General features: G+C 38.0%; 2 protein-coding genes across 2 annotated transcripts; one reads left to right on the forward strand and one right to left on the reverse strand.

The window, feature by feature from the left end:
- Positions 1-1,867: 1,867 nt before the first annotated feature.
- Positions 1,868-7,886, forward strand: LOC103282481 (G patch domain-containing protein 4). The gene is made up of 7 exons (XM_062965054.1): positions 1,868-2,019; positions 3,863-3,936; positions 4,043-4,135; positions 4,273-4,398; positions 5,468-5,574; positions 5,676-5,726; positions 7,473-7,886. Exons 1-7 carry the CDS (start codon positions 1,947-1,949, stop codon positions 7,795-7,797), a joined length of 849 nt encoding a protein of 282 aa, XP_062821124.1. The 5' UTR covers positions 1,868-1,946; the 3' UTR covers positions 7,798-7,886.
- A 1,665-nt stretch (positions 7,887-9,551) lies between these two features.
- naxe (NAD(P)HX epimerase) lies at positions 9,552-15,799 on the reverse strand. Its single transcript, XM_008125169.2, has 6 exons — positions 15,555-15,799; positions 14,148-14,256; positions 13,915-14,025; positions 12,878-12,991; positions 12,637-12,784; positions 9,552-9,905 (listed from the first exon to the last, which is right to left on the reverse strand). Exons 1-6 carry the CDS (start codon positions 15,782-15,784, stop codon positions 9,703-9,705), a joined length of 915 nt encoding a protein of 304 aa, XP_008123376.2. The 5' UTR covers positions 15,785-15,799; the 3' UTR covers positions 9,552-9,702.
- Positions 15,800-19,374: the final 3,575 nt, after the last annotated feature.

Consider the following 19,374-nt stretch of genomic DNA (forward strand, 5'->3'; position numbering starts at 1 on the left):
AACAGTTTTTTATATATATAGATAATAATAATAATAATAATAATAATAATAATAACAACCTTTATTTATGTCCCACCCCTATTAATAATAATCAATCAATCAATCATATTAATAATAATAGATACATTTATTTATTACAGCTTTTCTACCCTGCCCTTCTCACCCGGTACGGGGACTCTGTCCGGCTTACAATATAAAACACATACAGTAGAGTCTCACTTATCCAACACTCGCTTATCCAACGTTCTGGATTATCCAACGCATTTTTGTAGTCAATGTTTTCAATACATCGTGATATTTTGGTGCTAAATTCGTAAATACAGTAATTACAGTAGAGTCTCACTTATCCAACACTCGCTTATCCAACGTTCTGGATTATCCAACGCATTTTTGTAGTCAATGTTTTCAATACATCGTGATATTTTGGTGCTAAATTTGTAAATACAGTAATTACAGTAGAGTCTCACTTATCCAACACTCGCTTATCCAACGTTCTGGATTATCCAACGCATTTTTGTAGTCAATGTTTTCAATACATCGTGATATTTTGGTGCTAAATTCGCAAATACAGTAATTACTACATAGCTTTACTGCGTATTGAACTACTTTTTCTGTCAAATTTTTTGTAAAACGTGATGTTTTGGTGCTTAATTTGTAAAATCATAACCTAATTTGATGTTTAATAGGCTTTTTCTTAATCTCTCCTCATTATCCAACATATTCGCTTATCCAACATTCTGCCGGCCCGTTTATGTTGGATAAGTGAGACTCTACTGTATATAACAGTTCCAATAATATTTCAACTCAATTTGAAATTAAATTACATTAAAAAACATTCATAAATACACATATAAATACAAATACAAAAATAAATACAAAACCAGGTCTGTCAATTTCATCCTGAGCCACACGTTATAATTAATAAGTAATTTCCTTACTCCCTCCTTATTATCCAACATACTCACTTATCCAATGTTCTGCCAGCCCCTTTATGTTGGATAAGTGAGACTCTACTGTAATATAATATAATATATAATTATATTATATAAATATATTATATAAAATAATATAATAATAATAGATACCAAGGTGCTTTGAGTCTCCTTCAAGCCTATTGAACGTCAAATTACGTTATGATTTTACAAATTAAGCACCAAAACATCAATTTTTACAACATGTGTTGTCGAAATTTTACAAGTCGACAGAAAAGGCAGTTCAATACATGGTAACGTTATGTATTAATTGCTGTATTTATGAATTTAGAACCAAAACATTGCAATGTATTCAAAACACTGACTACAAAAACAATTTGTGTTGGATAATACAGAACGTGGATGAGCGAAGGTCGGATAAGCGAGACTACTGTATAGACTGTACATTCATCTTTAAAATAGGCATATATGTTCAAATACATTATTCTTAATATATACATGAGTTCCAGAAGCATTCTCTCCTGACCTTTCGCCTGCCAAACCCCTTCCTTTTCCTGCTCAGCCGTTTAAGCAGAAAAGGAAAGGGCCTGACAACCTCTGAAGATGCCTGCCATAGATGTGGGCGAAATGTCAGGAGAGAATGCTTCTGGAACATGGCCAGACAGCCTGGAAAACTCACAGCAACCCAGTGATTCCGGTCATGAAAGCCTTCGACAACACATTGAACAAATACGTGCATTCAAATTCTAAGCTGCGGGGTGATGGGCCTCCTTTTCTATTTGGGACTACATCTCCCAGGCTCCTCTTCTATGCCTTGCTGCCGAGGGCATGCCGGGAGTAGTAGTCCGAACAGAGTGACAGAGAGGGGGCGTTCCTCTAGGTGGCTCCTCCCCTGGAGTGGGCGTGGCTTTGTCAACCTGGAGCAGAAGATGCTTGTTCTTCGCAGGAAAGAGGGCGTTCCTCCTGCCGGCCCCGCCCCGGAAGTAGGCGTGGCTTCGGCTCTGCTTTTTCAAGATGGCGGCCGGCGTGAAGAGCCGCGGCTTGGCCTTCGCGGAGAAGGAGCTTCGCCGCCGCGGGTGGAAGGAAGGTCGGTCGGGCCGCCTTGGGCAGCGGGGAGGCAGGCAAAGAAGCAGAATCATCATTGGGTTGCTGTGAGTCTTCCGGGCTGTCTGGCCCTGTCCCGGCAGCATTCTCTCCTGACGTTTCGCCCACCTATGTAGCAGGCATCCCCAGAGGTTGTGAGGTGTGTTGGAAGCTAGGCAAGTGGGGTCTATGTACAGTAGAGTCTCACTTATCCAACATAAACGGGCTGGCAGAACGTTGGATAAGCGGATATGTTGGATAATAAGGAGGCATTAAAGAAAAGCCTATTAAACATCAAATTATGTTAAATTAAACATTATCCAAGCTTCTGGATTATCCAAGGCATTTTTGTAGTCAATGTTTTCAATATATCACGATATTTTGGTACTAAATTCATAAATACAGTAATTACAACACAACATTACTGCATATTGAACTACAGTAGAGTCTCGCTTATCCAATGTTCTGGATTATTCAACGCATTTTTGTAGTCAATGTCTTCAATACATCATGATATTTTGGTGCTAAATTCATAATTACAGTAATTACTACATAATAACTATGCATTGAACTGCTTTTTCTGTCCAATTTGTTGTATAACATGATGTTTTGGTGCTTAATTTGTAAAATCATAACCTAATTTGATGCTTAATAGGCTTTTCCTTAATCCCTCCTTACTATCCAACATTTTCGCTTATCCAACATTCTGCCGGCCCGTTTCGCTTGGATAAGTGAGATAAGTGAGACTCTACTGTACATAAACCCCACTTGCCTCGTTTCCAGCAGAACTCCCAACCCTTGAGGATGCCTGCCGTGGGCGAAATGTCAGGAGAGAATACTGCTGGAACATGATCAGGCAGCCGAGAAAACTCACAGCAACCCTGTGATTCCGGTCTCTTTCAGGAGAGAGCAAGCAGGGTATAAATATAATCATAATAAATATAATCATCATCATCATCATCATCACGCAATCCTAGGCACTTGGGAAGTGTTGACTTGTGATTTTGGGATACGAAATCCAGCATGTCTATCTTGTTTGCTGTGTCATAAAATAATAATAATAATAATAATAATAATAATAATAATAATAATAATAATAATACATCACACAGTCCTAGATACTTGGGAAGTGTTCGACTTGTGATTTTGTGATACGAAATCCAGCATGTCTATCTTGTTTGCTGTGTCATAAAATAATAATAATAATAATAATAATAATAATAATAATAATAATAATAATAATACATCACACAGTCCTAGATACTTGGGAAGTGTTTGACTTGTGATTTTGGGATACGAAATCCAGCATATCTATCTTGTTTGCTGTGTCATACAATAAAATAATAATAATAATAATAATAATACATCACACAGTCCTAGACACTTGGGAAGTGTTCGGCTTGTGATTTTGTGAAACGAAATCCATATCTATCTTGTTTGCTGTGCCATAATAATAATAATAATAATAATAATAATAATAATAATAATAATAATAATAATACATCACACAGTCCTAGATACTTGGGAAGTGTTTGACTTGTGATTTTGTGAAACGAAATCCATATCTATCTTGTTTGCTGTGCCATAATAATAATAATAATAATAATAATAATAATAATAATAATACATCACACAGTCCTAGACACTTGGGAAGTGTTTGACTTGTGATTTTGTGATATGAAATCCAGCATGTCTATCTTGTTTGCTGTGTCATAACAATAATAATAATCTCTCATTCTCTTCTTTCTGTCTCCTTCCTCCCTCCGTCTACTTCCTTCTCTTCTTCTTTTCTCTCTGTCTTTCTTTTTCCTTCCTTCTTTTCTTCTCTTTCTCTTTCCTTCCTTCAGGGAAAGGCCTGGGGAAGCACGAGACGGGCATCTCGGAGGCCCTCCGGGTCAAGGTCAAGTGCAACTCGGCTGGGGTGAGCGGACACTCTCTTCCTCTCTGGGTCGTATTTTGGGGAAAAGAGCCTTTCCTGGCCTGCGTTATAGATCTCCCTCCTCCCCTCCTTCCTTCCTTCCGGGCAGGTGGGCCACGATCCGGGCGAGGCCTTCTCCTTCCACTGGTGGGACCACCTCTTCAACGCTTCTGCCGCGAAGATTGCCATCCAGCAAGGACAGGTAAGAGGAAGGAAGGAAGGGGCCCCCAGAGGCCATCTAGTCCCAGTCCCCTGCAAGGCCTTGAATGGCTTTCTCTGCGACTCAGTGGAGGCAAAGCCATCTCCGGACAGGTTTTGTAAGCGAATGCTTCTCTCCAGAACGGTGTCAAAGTGGGACGGGTCTCGGAGAAGGAAGAAAACGAGGAAGAAGAGCCACCCGCCCGCAATAAAAAGCCCCGGAAAGCCCTCAGGAACAAAGACATGGTCTACGGGCGCTTCGTCAAGGTCAGGGTTGTCTTCTTCTTCTTCTTCTTATATATTTATAAGCCTTACCTTATTAGTTATTAATCAATCAGCCCCAGAGGGTTTTTAATAATCTATCCTGTATTTATTACGGTCTTACCATTGATGTGTTTTAAATGCAATTTTTTTATCCTTGTGCTGTTGTTTTAATTCATACTATTGTATTACTGTTTTAACTTAATTATTTATTTATTGACTACATTGATATCCCGCTCTTCTCACCCCGAAGGGGACTCAGAGCGGCTTACGAATCAAATGTACATACAATATATTATTAGCATCGCACAATAATAAGCATTACATTACTATATTGTACTATATCATTATAGGGAAATATTGTTAGTAATACAGTAGAGTCTCACTTATCCAAGCTAAACGGGCCGGCAGAAGCTTGGATAAGCGAGTATCTTGGTTAATAAGGAGGGATTAAGGAAAAGCTTATTAAACATCAAATTAGGTTATGATTTTACAAATTAAGCACCAAAACATCATGTTTTACAACAAATTTGACAGAAAAAGCAGTTCAATACATGGTAATGTTATGTTGTAATTACTATATTTACAAATTATCACGATATATTGAAAACATTGACTACAAAAATGGCTTGGATAATCCAGAAACTTGGTTAAGCGAGGCTTGGATAAGTGAGACTCTACTGTATTTATAAGCCTTACCTTATCAGTCATTAATTAATCAGCCCCAGATGGTTTTTAATAATCTATACTGTATTTATTACGGTCTGACCATTTGTGTGTTTTAAATGCATTTTTTAATCCTTGTATTGTTGTCTTAATTAATATATTGTATTACTGTTTTATCTTTTTTATATTGTGATTTGTATTATGTTGCTGTTTATTTTGTCCTTATGTTGTTTGGGCCTCTGGCCCATGTAAGCCACCCCGAGTCCCTGCAGGGAGATGGTGGCGGGGTTAGAAATAAAGTATTATTATTATTATTATTATTATTATTATCTTTAAAAAGGTAAAGGTTTCCCCTGGCCATGTACCTATTATTAATATTAGAATATATTATGTTTATTATGTTTCCCAGGCGGCTACATTGACATCCAAAGGAGAGGAGCCATTGAACCCAGTCCACCCTTCGGACAGCAGCAGCGAGGAAGAAGAAGCCAAACTGGACCTGTCCTCAGCTAAAAGGTCAGTCTGGCCAGCCTTGCTTGACCCTTTGGGGGCCTTTGTGTCTCTTTCCCACTTTAGGAATTCCAGTAAATCCGTCTTTGCTCCTTTCCTTCCTGCAGACTGACCGATGAGGAGCTGGTCAAGGCCTGCGGGGGACGCACTGCCCACAAGTGAGTGAATGGGGAAGATATTTTATTTGTTGTTTTGTTTATTATTTTCAATTATTTATTTATTTATTATTTTTTATCATTTATTTATTTATTTTTATTTATCCACATTTGAAGATATTTATTTATTGTGTCAGAAGCGACTTGAGGATACAGTTATAATGTATTTTTGAAATGCAAAGTTAAAAACTTGGAACGATACTAGATTTCTCTTGACCAGTAGCTGGCCACTTGGGAGTGTCTCTGGTGTCCAAATAAATAGCAATAATTGTAATAATAAATAAAAATAATAGTAATATTGATAAAAAGTAAAAAAAAATAGCAGTAATCATTGTAATAATAATAATAATAATAATAATAAATAGTAATAATCGTAATAATGATAATAGTAAACAAGTACAAATAATTGAGTCCCCTCGGGGGAGAAAGGCAGGATAAAAATGCTGTAAATAAATAAATAGTAAAATAAGAGTAATAATGATAATAATAATAAGTAATGGTAAAAATAATATGAACCCCATAATTTTTTGCATCCCTATTATTGGAAGAATATGATCTATCAAATATATATTGCTTGTTTCTGTGAAATACATCTATTGCATGGTTTGTTCTTAAAACGTGGAGATCTGGTCATGTAAGTGTGATTTATTGTTATAATTGTATTATTTTACTTTAATAATGTGTATTATGTTATGTAATGTTTGTGTTTGCTTTTATGACTGTAAACCGCCGAGTCCCATCCGGGAGATAGGGCGGTATATAAATAAAGTTTTATTATTATTATTATTATTATAAATTGACCCCTAGATGCCTAGAAGTCTTGGACTCATGAATTTCAATGTGGCATTTGGTCTAGATGGCCTCTGGGGCACCCTCTTCTTCCTAGAGGGCTGAAATAATAATAAAAAATAAAAATAATAGTAAACTAGGAATAGTAATGATTGCAATATGAATAAAAATAATACAGTAGTAAAAATAGTAATCACAGTAATAATAATAAATAAAAATAATAGTAAAATAATAGTAATTATGATTGTAATAACAATGAATAAAATAATAGTTTCCAATACCCATAGTAAAAATAATTATAATACAGTAGAGTCTCACTTATCCAACATAAACGGGCCGGCAGAATGTTGGATAAGCGAATATGTTGGATAATAAGGAGGGATTAAGGAAAAGCCTATTAAACATGAAATTACATTATGATTTTACAAATTAAGCACCAAAACATCATGTTTGACAACAAATTTGACAGAAAAAGCAGTTCAATACAGGGTACTGTAATGTAGTATTTACTGTATTTACGAATTTAGCACCAAAATATCATGATGTATTGAAAACATTGACTACAAATATGCGTTGGATAATCCAGAACGTTGGATAAGCGAGTGTTGGATAAGTGAGACTCTACTGTAATAGTAAAAATAATGATAATATTGATAATAAATAAAAATAATAGATATAGTAATTACGGTAATAAAATAGTAAAATAATAGTGATCATCGTAATAAATAACAGTAAAAATAATAATGGTCATAATGATTGTAATAATAAATGAAAATAATCACAAGAATAATATGATGGTAATAATAATGATAATATGGAGAAATGGAAATAAGACCTCTAGGTGCCTAGAAGTATTGACTCCTACTGAATTTGGTAGAGTTTGCCCCATGCATGGCAATGCAGTGTTTGGTCTAGATGGCCTCTGGGGGCCCCTCTCTCTCTTCCTTTCTTCCTTCCTAGAGGTGCCCGGCACGGCTTCACCATGAGCGCCAAACTGGCCCGGCTGGAGGAGCAGGAGAAGGCCTTTCTGGCCAAATATCTCCCCCCAAAAGCCCCAAATTTGGAGCAGAAAGAGGAGAAAAAGGCCAAGAGACGGAAGGAAGAAGCCATTGCGATCCTCGAGGAAGAACCAGAAGAAGGGAGGCCCAAAAAGAAGAAGAAGAAGAAGAAAAGGAAGAAAGAAGAGGAGGAAAACGTAGACGAGGAGCCATTGGGACAAAGCCAAGGGCGGAAGAAGGCCAAGAGGAAAACCAAAGGACATTCAGATCCTTCGAGATCCAAATAACTCTCTTTGGGATTTATAATAATTCACTGTTTTGGGGATTTGAAAAAAAAAAGCAGATTTTGAATAATAAACTGAGGCTGGAATCGGAAGGTCTGCTTTTCCTTGAGTGTTAATGATAATTATTACATTTATTAGAATGGAGTTATCGGAACCTCATAGAGATTGGTGAGTAATAAATGACATCTATTATTATTATTATAAGAAATGGGAGTGGTGGGGAACAAAATTATCAATTTCATTATCAAAAAGGAGTAATGCTGTCTCTTGAGTAGTGGGAGCCTGTCCGTGCAAGTGGACACCCCAGCCACATACACACATACAGATTTCCACTTTTATTATGGGTATAGATTGAGACTCAGTAATATTATTTACTTATTTACAGTATTTATATTCCACCCTCACATTACACATATAAAAGGCAAACATTCAATGCCTTAACATAGAGCAAAGACAGAGACAAACACAGGCTCCGAGCTGGCCTCGAACTCATGACCTCTTGGTCAGAGTGATTTGTTGCAGCTGGCTGCAGCTGGCTGCTCACCAGCCTGCGCCACAGCCCGGGCCTATTATAATATTAAAGTAATATAGTAACATAATATAAAATACAATATAATAATGTTATATTATACAGAACACTCCCATAGATATACTATTATAATATTACTAGCTGTGCCCGGCCACGCGTTGCTGTGGCGAAGTCTGGTGGTCTGGGAAATAAAGTCTTGAGGAATTGGTGGTAGTTAAGGTCAAGGGTAAAGCTTTTCTCCTGACATTAAGTCCATTATAAATGGATTATACAGCTGTGTGGAAGGGCCTTGAGTTTACACTGCCATATAATCCAGGTAAAATCAGATAATTTGTATTTTATAGGCAGTGTGAAAGAGGCCTAAGTGAGGCCTAACTCTGCCTGTCCCCTGGGCTGAGTGGGTTGCTAGGAGACCAAGTGGGCGGAGCTTAGCCTTCTAACTGGCAGCGATGGGATAAAAACAATGATTCCTCTCCCTCTAATTAGGACTTTATTTTTCTTTTTGTTGTATGAACGTAGAGGCATGGGTGAGGGGTTGTGCTGCCAAGTTTAGTGTTTCTGGGTCGTGTAGTTTTGTTGTTTTGTCCTAGGCCGAAATTTCATTACCCTTTTATATATATAGATACTAGCTGTGCCCAGCCACGCGTTGCTGTGGCGAAGTCTGGTGGTATGGGAAATAAAGTATTGAGGAATTGGTGGTAGTTAAGGTAAAGGGTCCCCTGGGCTGAGTGGGTTGCTAGGAGACCAAGTGAGTGAAGCTTAGCCTTCTAACTGGCAGCAATTGGATAAAAACAATTATTGCTCTCCCTCTAATTAGGACTTTATTTTTCTTTTCTTTTTGTTGTATCAACCTAGAGGCATGGATGAGGGGTTGTGCTGTCAATTTTCGAGGTTGTGGGGTGTTTACTTTTGTTGTTTTGTCCGCTGCCGTGATGCCATCACTCTTATATATATAGATTGAAAACATTAACTACAAACATGGCTTGGATAATCCAGAACGTTGGATAAGCGAGTGCTGGATAAGTGAGACTAATGTACATGTAATAATAAGAAAAATAAAATAATAATAAAAAAAAATAATATTGAAAACATTGATACAAAAATGCCAGAACATTGGATAAGCGAGTCTTGGATAAGTGAGACTCTACTGTATAATATTATGGCTATGATGCATTTGGTAGTGCAATAATGATGATTGCTATGTGGAAAAGAAATGCCATTTAAGAAATGATTGCAATATCTCGTTTATTGTGGCTCTGAGTTTCCATCTCTTCTGGGCGTTTGGAAGACCAAACGTGGGGAAATGTCTCCAAGGGGAGAGTCTTTTGACCCACCTGTGGGCCGGTCTAGGTGTCCCCTGGAGGCCCCTTCCTCGGCCCTCAGGAAAGGCGCAGGACGCAGTCGGTCTCCGGGTAGGGGGGCAGGTGGAGGCCGTACTTCTGCTCCAGGGCCTTGGGCACAAAGCGGCCCCCCAGGAAGTGGTAGCGGCCCCCAAAATGCTTGGCTGCCAGCTTGGGGGCGGTCAGCGAGATCAGGAGGTCCGGCTGGATGCCCTCCGGGTGCCCCTTCTCCACGTCCCAGCCTGCAAAGCACAGGATACATCCTTAATATTAATCCTGCATCTCCCAAGACCAACGAGTGTGCATTATTATTATACTCTTTGTTGTTGTTATTATTATAGTCTACATCAGGGGTCCCCAAACTAAGGCCCGGGGGCCGGATGCGGCCCACCGAAGCCATTTATCCGGCCCCCATGGCACAAGGGCAGAAGGGGGTTTGACTAAATGACCCAAGGGTTCTCTTCTTCTCTTACAACCATTATTATTATTATTATTATTATTATTATTATTATTATTATTAACATTAAGGCTGGGTGGCCATTTGTCAGGGGTGCTTTGCTTGTGCTTTTGGTCCGCAGAGGCAGAAGGGGGTTGGACAAAATGGCCCAAGGGGTCTCTTCCAACCCTTTTTTAATTATTATTGCTATTATTATTATTATTATTGCTCGGTGGTCAACTATAGTCCGGCCCTCCAATGGTCCGAAGGATTGTGAACTGGCCCCCTGTTTAAAAAGTTTGGGGACCCCTGGTCTACATTATTAATCCTGCATCTCCCAAGCTCAATGAGTCTACATTAGTATTATTACTGCATTATAATCTATGTTGTTATTATTATTAATCTTGCATAATCCTGCATCTCCCAAGACCAACGAGAGTGTACATTATTATTATACTCTTTGTTGTTGTTGTTATAGTCTACATTTATGAATCCTGGTTCTCCCAAGCCCAATGAATCTACATTATTACTACTACTATTATTAATCCTGCATTTCCCAAGCCCAATGAGAGTCTACATTATTACTATAGTATTATTCTTATTATACTCTAAATTATTACTATTATTATTTTCTACGTTGTTATTATTAATCCTGCATCTCCCAATCCACATTATTCTTATTTGTATTATAGAGTCTACATTATTGTTAATCTTATTATAGAGTGTTTATTATTATTTTATTATGACACAGCAAACAAGATAGATATGCTGGATTTCGTATCACAAAATCACAAGTCGAACACTTCCCAAGTGTCTAGGACTGTGCCTTGTATTTTTGGATGATGCGTGCAAATCCCAGTCGGGTGGCCTTTTGCAGTTGACAAATTATTAATATTATTATACTCTTCGTTGTTGGTATTATAGTTTACATTATTAATCCTGCATCTCCCAAGCTCAATGAGTCTACATTAGTATTATTACTGCATTATAATTATGTTATTATTATTAATCTTGCATCTCTCAAGTCCAATGAGTCTACATTATTACTACTATTCCTATTATTAATCCTGCATTTCCCAAGCCCAATGAGAGTCTACTTACTATGGTATTATTCTTATTATACTCTAAATTATTACTATTATTATTTTCTACATTGTTATTATTAATCCTGCATCTCCCAATCCACATTATTCTTATTCGTATTATAGAGTGTTTATTATTATTTTATTATGACACAGCAAACAAGATAGATATGCTGGATTTCGTATCACAAAATCACAAGTCGAACACTTCCCAAGTGTCTAGGACTGTGTGATGTATTATTATTATTATTATTATTATTATTATTATTATTATTATGACACAGCAAACAAGATAGAGATGCTGGATTTCGTATCACAAAATCACAAGTCGAACACTTCCCAAGTGTCTAGGACTGTGTGATGTATTATTATTATTATTATTATTATTATTATTATTATTATTATTATTATTATTATTATTATGACACAGCAAACAAGATAGAGATGCTGGATTTCGTATCACAAAATCACAAGTCGAACACTTCCCAAGTGTCTAGGACTGTGTGATGTATTATTATTATTATTATTATTATTATTATTATTATGACACAGCAAACAAGATAGAGATGCTGGATTTCGTATCACAAAATCACAAGTCGAACACTTCCCAAGTGTCTAGGACTGTGCCTTGTATTTTTGGATGATGCGTGCAAATCCCAGTCGGGTGGCCTTTTGCAGTTGACAAATTATTATTATTATTATACTCTTCGTTGTTGTTATTATAGTCTACATTATTAATTCTGCATCTCCCAAGCCCAATGAGGCTACATTAGTATTATTACTGTATTATAATCTATGTTATTATTATTATTAATCTTGCATCTCTCAAGCCCAATGAGTCTACATTATTACTACTATTCCTATGATTAATCCTGCATTTCCCAAACCCATTGAGAGCCTACATTATTACTATGGTATTATTCTTATTATACTTAAATTATTACTATTATTTTCTATGTTGTTGTTATTAATCCTGCATCTCCCAATCCCAATGACAACCATGGATTCACTGAGAGTCTACATTATTTTTATAATAGAGTCCATATTATTCTTATTCATATTACAGAGTCTACATTATTGTTAATCTTATTATAGAGTGTACATCATTATTATTATTATTATTGAGTTTACATTACTATTATAATTGAGTGTACATTACTCTTATTATTATCGAGTTTACATTATTATTATAATTGAGTGTACATTAGCATTATATTGTATATAGCATTATATTGTATTACAAAATAATATTATATGCATATACATTATTGTAAATTATATTGTATATATTCATGTATATATTATCATCATCATTATTATTATTGAAGAGGAGGAGGAGGGAGTGTAATGTTATCTTCCTGTCTGGCAGAAGGGCATGAGACTAGATGGCCTTTGGAGGTCCCCAATCTGACTCAAGGAGAATAAGAATAATGATGATGGGAATCTCTGGCTCACCGGAGGGGATGTCGATGCTTGCGATGGGGAGGGTGACCTTCTCCAGGACGCTGAGGATGCCCGCAAAGGGCTCTCGGACGGCCCCTTGGAAGCTGAAGCCAAAGATGGCGTCCACCACCAGGCCGTACAGCTCGTCTATCAGCCCCGCCTGCAAAGAGAGAGAGATAAAGAGAGAGGAGGCCTTTCTTCCCGCCATGCGATCCCCCCCGGCAGAGGGCCAGCCCGCCGCCTTCTTCTTTACCTCGGAGGGGAACTCGGGCAGGAAGGGGATGTCCATCTTCTGGCACTGAGTGACCAGCCCTTCGAAAAGGGGCTTCGAGGGCCGCTTTGGGTAATGCACCGTTGGCTCATAGCCCTGCAAGGGGAGGAAATAATAATAGATCATAATAATAATAATAATAATAAGGACCTCGCCGTAGCCCCAATAATATTACCATATAATGATATAGTACAATATAGTAATTTAATGCTTATATTGTGCTATGCTAATAATATATTGTATGTACATTTGATTTGTAAGCCACTGTCCCCTCTGGGATGAGAAAAGAGGGCTATAAATGTAGTACATAAATATATATATATATATAATATACAATAATGTATATATATATATAATATATTGTATATACTTATAATATTGATAATAATATAATGTAATACAATATTATACTAATAATAATATAATATATATATTATATATTAAATATAAAATATTATATAAAACATCATGTTATACAACAAATTTGACAGAAAAAGTAGTTCAATATGCAGTAATGTTATGTTGTAATTACTGTATTTACGAATTTAGCACCAAAATATTACGATAAGTTCAATATGCAGTAATGTTATGTTGTAATTACTGTATTTACGAATTTAGCACCAAAATATTACGATATATTGAAAACATTGACTACAAAAATGGCTTGGATAATCCAGAGGCTTGGATAAGTGAGACTACTGTATATATAGAATATATGTGTGTGTGTGTGTATATATATAGATTATATATATATAAAGATATATAATCTCTCTATATATGCATATAAAGATTATATATATAATCTTTATATAATCTTTATATAATATATTTAATGCTTATATTGTGCTATGCTAATAATATATTGTATGTACATTTGATTTGTAAGCCGCTCTGAGTCCCCTTCGGGGTGAGAAGAGCGGGATATAAAGGTAGCAAATAAATAATAACCCGGGTGCTGCTGGGTCCACGAGCTAGTAATAAGCAAAAATAATAGTCATAATCATATTAAGGTGACTGACAAACATCTTGAGGTGTCGTGCGCAGACCAGCCCGTCTCCTCCGTTGTTTCCGGGGCCGCAGACGACCAGAACGGCCGGAGGGTTGGAGGCAAAGGAGCCCACCGGGTAGGCCTGCAAGGAAAAACAGGGAAGGGAAGGGGAGGAGCTTAACGGACGTTTATAGATAAGGACCGCCCCCTCCTCCGCCGTTTCCTGCAGCGGGGAGTTCCGCAGGGAGGCCTCTCCATTCTGACCTTGGCGATGGCCGTGGCGCAGCTGAGTCCGGCCAGCTCCATCAACTGGTCCAGGCTGAACTTGTAGGCCTCAAAGAGCTCCTGGTCCAGCGCCTGAGCCTCCTTCTGCCTGCCATGAGCAACAAAGCAGAGCAAATTATATATACAGTAGAGTCTCACTTATCCAAGCTAAACAGGCGGGCATAAGCTTGGATAAGCGAATATCTTGGATAATAAGGAGGGATTAAGGAAAAGCCTATTACACATCAAATTAGGTTATGATTTTACAAATTAAGCACCAAAACATCACGTTATACAACAAATTTGACAGAAAAAATAGTTCAATACACAGTAATGTTGTGTTGTAATTACTGTATTTACGAATTTAGCACCAAAATATCACGATGTATTGAAAACATTGACTACAAAAAGAGCTTGGATAATCCAGAGGCTTGGATAAGCGAGACTCTACTGTTTATACACACACACACACGCATATACACCTTTTACATATATACAATATAACTTACAATAATAATCTATATATATAAAAGGAGAATGGCATCGCTCCACCGGGCAAAACTAAAGGCCCCCCAACCTAGAAAATTGACAACAACCCCTCATCCACATCTCTATGTTCTTACAAACTACACATCCCTAGTAGAAAATGGCCAGGCTTTGAAGCAGCGAGGCTATTCACTGCAATTCCAATTGGCCACAGCAACGCGTGGCAGGGCACAGCTAGTATATAATATATTGTATAGGCATATATTATTAATATTGTTTTGTAATACAATATAATGCTAATAATACAATATAATATTAATTATATATTACATGTAATATTACAAATATTACAATATATGGGTATAGTACAATATAGTAATTACAATAAATAATAAATTATTATTTCTGGTGATGATGAGGATTATTTATTTATTTATTGACTACATTTATATCCCGGCCTTCTCACCCTGAAGGGGACTCAGAGCAGCTTACAAATTAAATTTACATACAATATGATATTATTAGCATAGCACAATAATGGCAATAAATTATTATATTGTACTATATAAATATATTGTAATTTTGTATTACATATAATATATAGTATATCATTAATATTATTATACTGTATTATTAGTATTGTATCATATTACAATATAATATTATGAATATTATATGTATATACAATATTATATTATGAGCATATCACAATATTGGCAATAAATTACCATATTATACTATATCTATATATTGTAATATTATTAATAATATTTACCCTGCAGCCAGAGTATAATCATAAAACTAATAGTAATAAATAATAATCACGAATGAGACTAATTAACTAAAAGGCTGAAGAAAGAGACCACCGAGGCCCGCCTGTCTTTTTCTTTCCCCCGCGCATGCGCAGTCTCCCTCACTCACCCGAGGAGCTTGGGCTCGGCCATAGAGGCGGCGGCGGCGGCGGAGGAGGGAAGGGTCCGGCAGGAGGGGGCCGGAAGGGGCTTCGCCCAGGCAGGGCTCCTTCCGGTGCAGCCCAATCGCTGCGCCCGGCCCGGCCCCCTGTGGGCGAGGAGGAGCCCCAGGCCCAGCAGCCGCGCCCCGCGGAACCACATCCGGGGACTCCTTCCTTCGCTGGCTTCCGAGGGGCGCATGCGCAAACCAGAGAAACGCCGTGGCCACGCCCAGGCTCCCCCAAAGCATCCTGGGAGGTGTAGTCTGCGTCCCGCTTGGCACAGAGCGAGAGGGAGGCTTCGCCGGACTACAACTCCCAGGGCGCCCAGAAACTTCAAAACAGGGCGCTTTAAAGCCCCTGTACGATTATCCAAGCTTATTACTATTCCTTCACATTATCATTATTATATATTTTGTTCTATTTTATTTTGTTTTACCATTATTTTACATCCATATATTTTATTCTGTATTTTATATTATTTTATTATTTTGTATTCTTATAGTTAGGGTTAGTGTATTATTGCTGTTGCATTATTATTATATAATGTATGTATTATAATGTTATATTTATATATTATTATATGTATGTATTTTGTTATTGTTATTGTAATAAATAAATAAAAAGATTATAATTGGCTTGCTGTGAGTTTCTCTAAAAATCTAAAATCAGGACAATAAATAAAGAGCAATACTCAGAAAAACAGAGGGATTCCAGGCAGGAAACAATCAGGGCCAGCTAACACCTCCCAACAAAGGATTTCCCCAGGCAGGAAGCAGCCAGGCTTTGAAGCTGCTAATATAATAAACCCCGCTTGCTTATTTTCCAACAGAGCTCACAACCTCCGAGGATGCCTGCCATAGATGTGGGCGAAATGTCAGGAGAGAATGCTACTGGAACATGGCCAGGCAGCCATATTTCGAGCCAAGCCTGGGAAAAAGCGCAGCTGTGCAAAACGCCGCTCTGCGCATGCGTCAGTTGTCCCGCTTGAGCTTGTTCTTGAGTTTGCCTAAGTGGCCACTTGCCGCTCGTGATTGGCAGGGCGCGTGGCCAATGGGAGGCCCGGATGAAGGAATCGGGGGGGGGCTAAGCAAATAGGCGGGAAGGCTAGATAAGCGCGTCCTGAGGTAAAATAGACTAACGCCGCTCTGCGCATGCGTCAGTCTTCCCGCTCGCGCTAGTTCTTGAATTTGCCTAAGTGGCCACGTTCCGCTCGTGATTGGCAGGCCCCGCGGCCAATGGGAGGCCCGATAAAGGGATTTTTGGGCGGGACCAAGCAAATAGGCGGGAAGGATATATAAGAGCGTCCTGAGGTAAAATAAACGAACGCCGCTCTGCGCATGCGTCAGTTTTCCCGCTCGAGCTTGTCCTTGAGTTTGCGAAAGTGGCCGCGTGCCGCTCGTGATTGGCAGGGCTCGCGGCCAATGGGAGGCCCGGATGAAGCAATTAGGGCGGGGCTAAGAAGTGTATAAGCGCGTGCTGAGGTAAAAAAGGGAGCCGCTCGTGATTGGCAGGTCGCGCGACCTGGGCAGTATATAAGCGCGTCCTGAGGTAAAAACGAAGCGAGCGCGTCCTGAGGAGAAACTTCTTGCTCTCGTCCTCCATTGGTATGAGAGTTATTTCCTGTTTAATGGTGCTGGCCTTACTTTAAAAAGAATTGTTTATCCTTCAGAAGCTTTGTTTTTGCGGCTGCCACGAACTAGCTTGAATTAGTTGAGACTTGAGGAGATATTCATTGAAAAACTATGACCCAAGTACAGTAGAGTCTCACTTATCCAACATAAACGGGCCGGCAGAACGTTGGATAAGCGAATATGTTGGATAATAAGGAGAGATTAAGGAGCAGCCTATTAAACATCAAATTAGGTTATTATTTTACAAATTAAGCACCAAAACATCATGATATACAACAAATTTGACAGAAAAAGTAGTTCAATATGCAGTAATGCTACATAGTAATTACTGTATTTACGAATTTAGCACCAAAATATCACAATGTATTGAAAACAGACTACAAAAATGTGTTTGATAATCCAGAACGTTGGATAAGCGAATGTTGGATAAGTGAGACTACTGAATGCTGTAGGAGGTCCTGCACTAACAAAGTTTGGGTAGTTTAATAAACGTTCTCCAAGTTTTTATGGTAGAACCAATTGGGACATGACATTTATAACCCAGGAACAAAAAGCATGTTATACAGTGTAGTAATTACTTAGTGGAAACATATTAGGACCCCCCCTTTGTTCTTGGAAGCTAAGCACATTAGTCCTTGTTAGCAATTGGATGGGAGACGGCCAAAGGATACCAACAAGTATGTTTACGATATTTCAAAGGAAAGAACTGGCAGAACCAATGCCTTACTTTTTCTTAAGCTGTTAATGTACTCCATAATTGCATTTACGGTAGAGTCTCACTTATCCAAGACTCGCTTATCCAAGGTTCTGGATTATCCAATGCATTTTTATAGTCAGTGTTTTCAATATACAGTAGAGTCTCACTTATCCAACAAATGGGCTGGCAGAATGTTGGATAAGTGAATATGTTGGATAATAAGGAGAGATTAAGAAAAAGCCTATTAAACACCAAAATAGGTTATGATTTTACAAATTAAGCACCAAAACATCATGTTATACAACAAATTTGACAGAAAAAGTAGTTCGATACGCAGTCATGTTATGTTGTAATTACTGTATTTGTGAATTTAGCACCAAAATATCACGATATATTGAAAATATTGACTACAAAAATGGCTTGGATAATCAAGAAGCTTGGATAAGCGAGGCTTGGATAAGTGAGACTCTACTGTATTTTGTTTTGTTTCAATTCTTGAAACAGGTTTTTTTGCATTTTTTTTCACCAGGAAAGCCAGTGCGACCTTCCTGCATGACCCACCACCAGGACCATTCCAGGTGAATCGAAGAAGCCATCAAAGGTAGGCACTCACCTGTTCCAACTCATGCTTGGGCAGGCCTTTTGTTCCGATTCTACATTGTGGGCTTTTGCTTTTCAAGCCTTTTTGTTGTGGAGAATGATATTTCCAATGTATGTGATTTGACGTCTTAAAGGTTGTTTATGACAAAGATGGGATGTTATACATGTTTGTTGTTGTTGCGATCGCCAGATTAGAAAGAAAGGCCATGCTTTGGATTTTTGAGCTTTGTTTTATTGCGTATGAGAACAATAGTGAGCTGTTGGTGTGTAGTTTTGCTGCTGCTGGGCTTTTACTTTTCCAGGGCCTTCACTGAATCTGGATTGAATTGCAATTTAAGAGAGACTAGATACAAAACAGTTTGTAATGTTTTGTCCTACCATTCCCCATTGGTTACTGTAACATAATGCCCAGTTGTTGATCTCTACCCAACAAAATCTTTGTAGCAAAATGAAAAAAATAGGCAAAAGTAAGGTATACATACTGAAACATTGTACTTTATTAGGAAATGAAATTACGTGGGATACACATTGTGTCCCTAATGTAGCAGGATAGTTATTTAAAAGTTACTTTAATGGCTCTCCCTTTAAATTTATGTCTTCCAACCCTATGGATGCAGCTGTGTCCACTTGAGAGCTGGCCACCCCTTTATTGGGTTCAGGTGGCTTCTGGCCTCTCCTGCTCTTCTAGTGTAACCTCTAGTTAACAATTGTATTGATTCTTTCTGCATTCATATATCCTACAAATGACATGATTTCTCAGGGAAGCCCTACCTAAATTAGGAAAAAAAATCAAGGGATTTCTTTTCCTTTGCCATTTCCACAGGTCAAGATCAATGTGGGGGTCCTTGCTCCAACTGAGTG

The sequence above is a fragment of the Anolis carolinensis genome, unplaced genomic scaffold, assembly GCF_035594765.1.
Source record: "Anolis carolinensis isolate JA03-04 unplaced genomic scaffold, rAnoCar3.1.pri scaffold_14, whole genome shotgun sequence".
In the NCBI taxonomy this organism is placed as follows: Eukaryota; Metazoa; Chordata; class Lepidosauria; order Squamata; family Dactyloidae; genus Anolis; species Anolis carolinensis.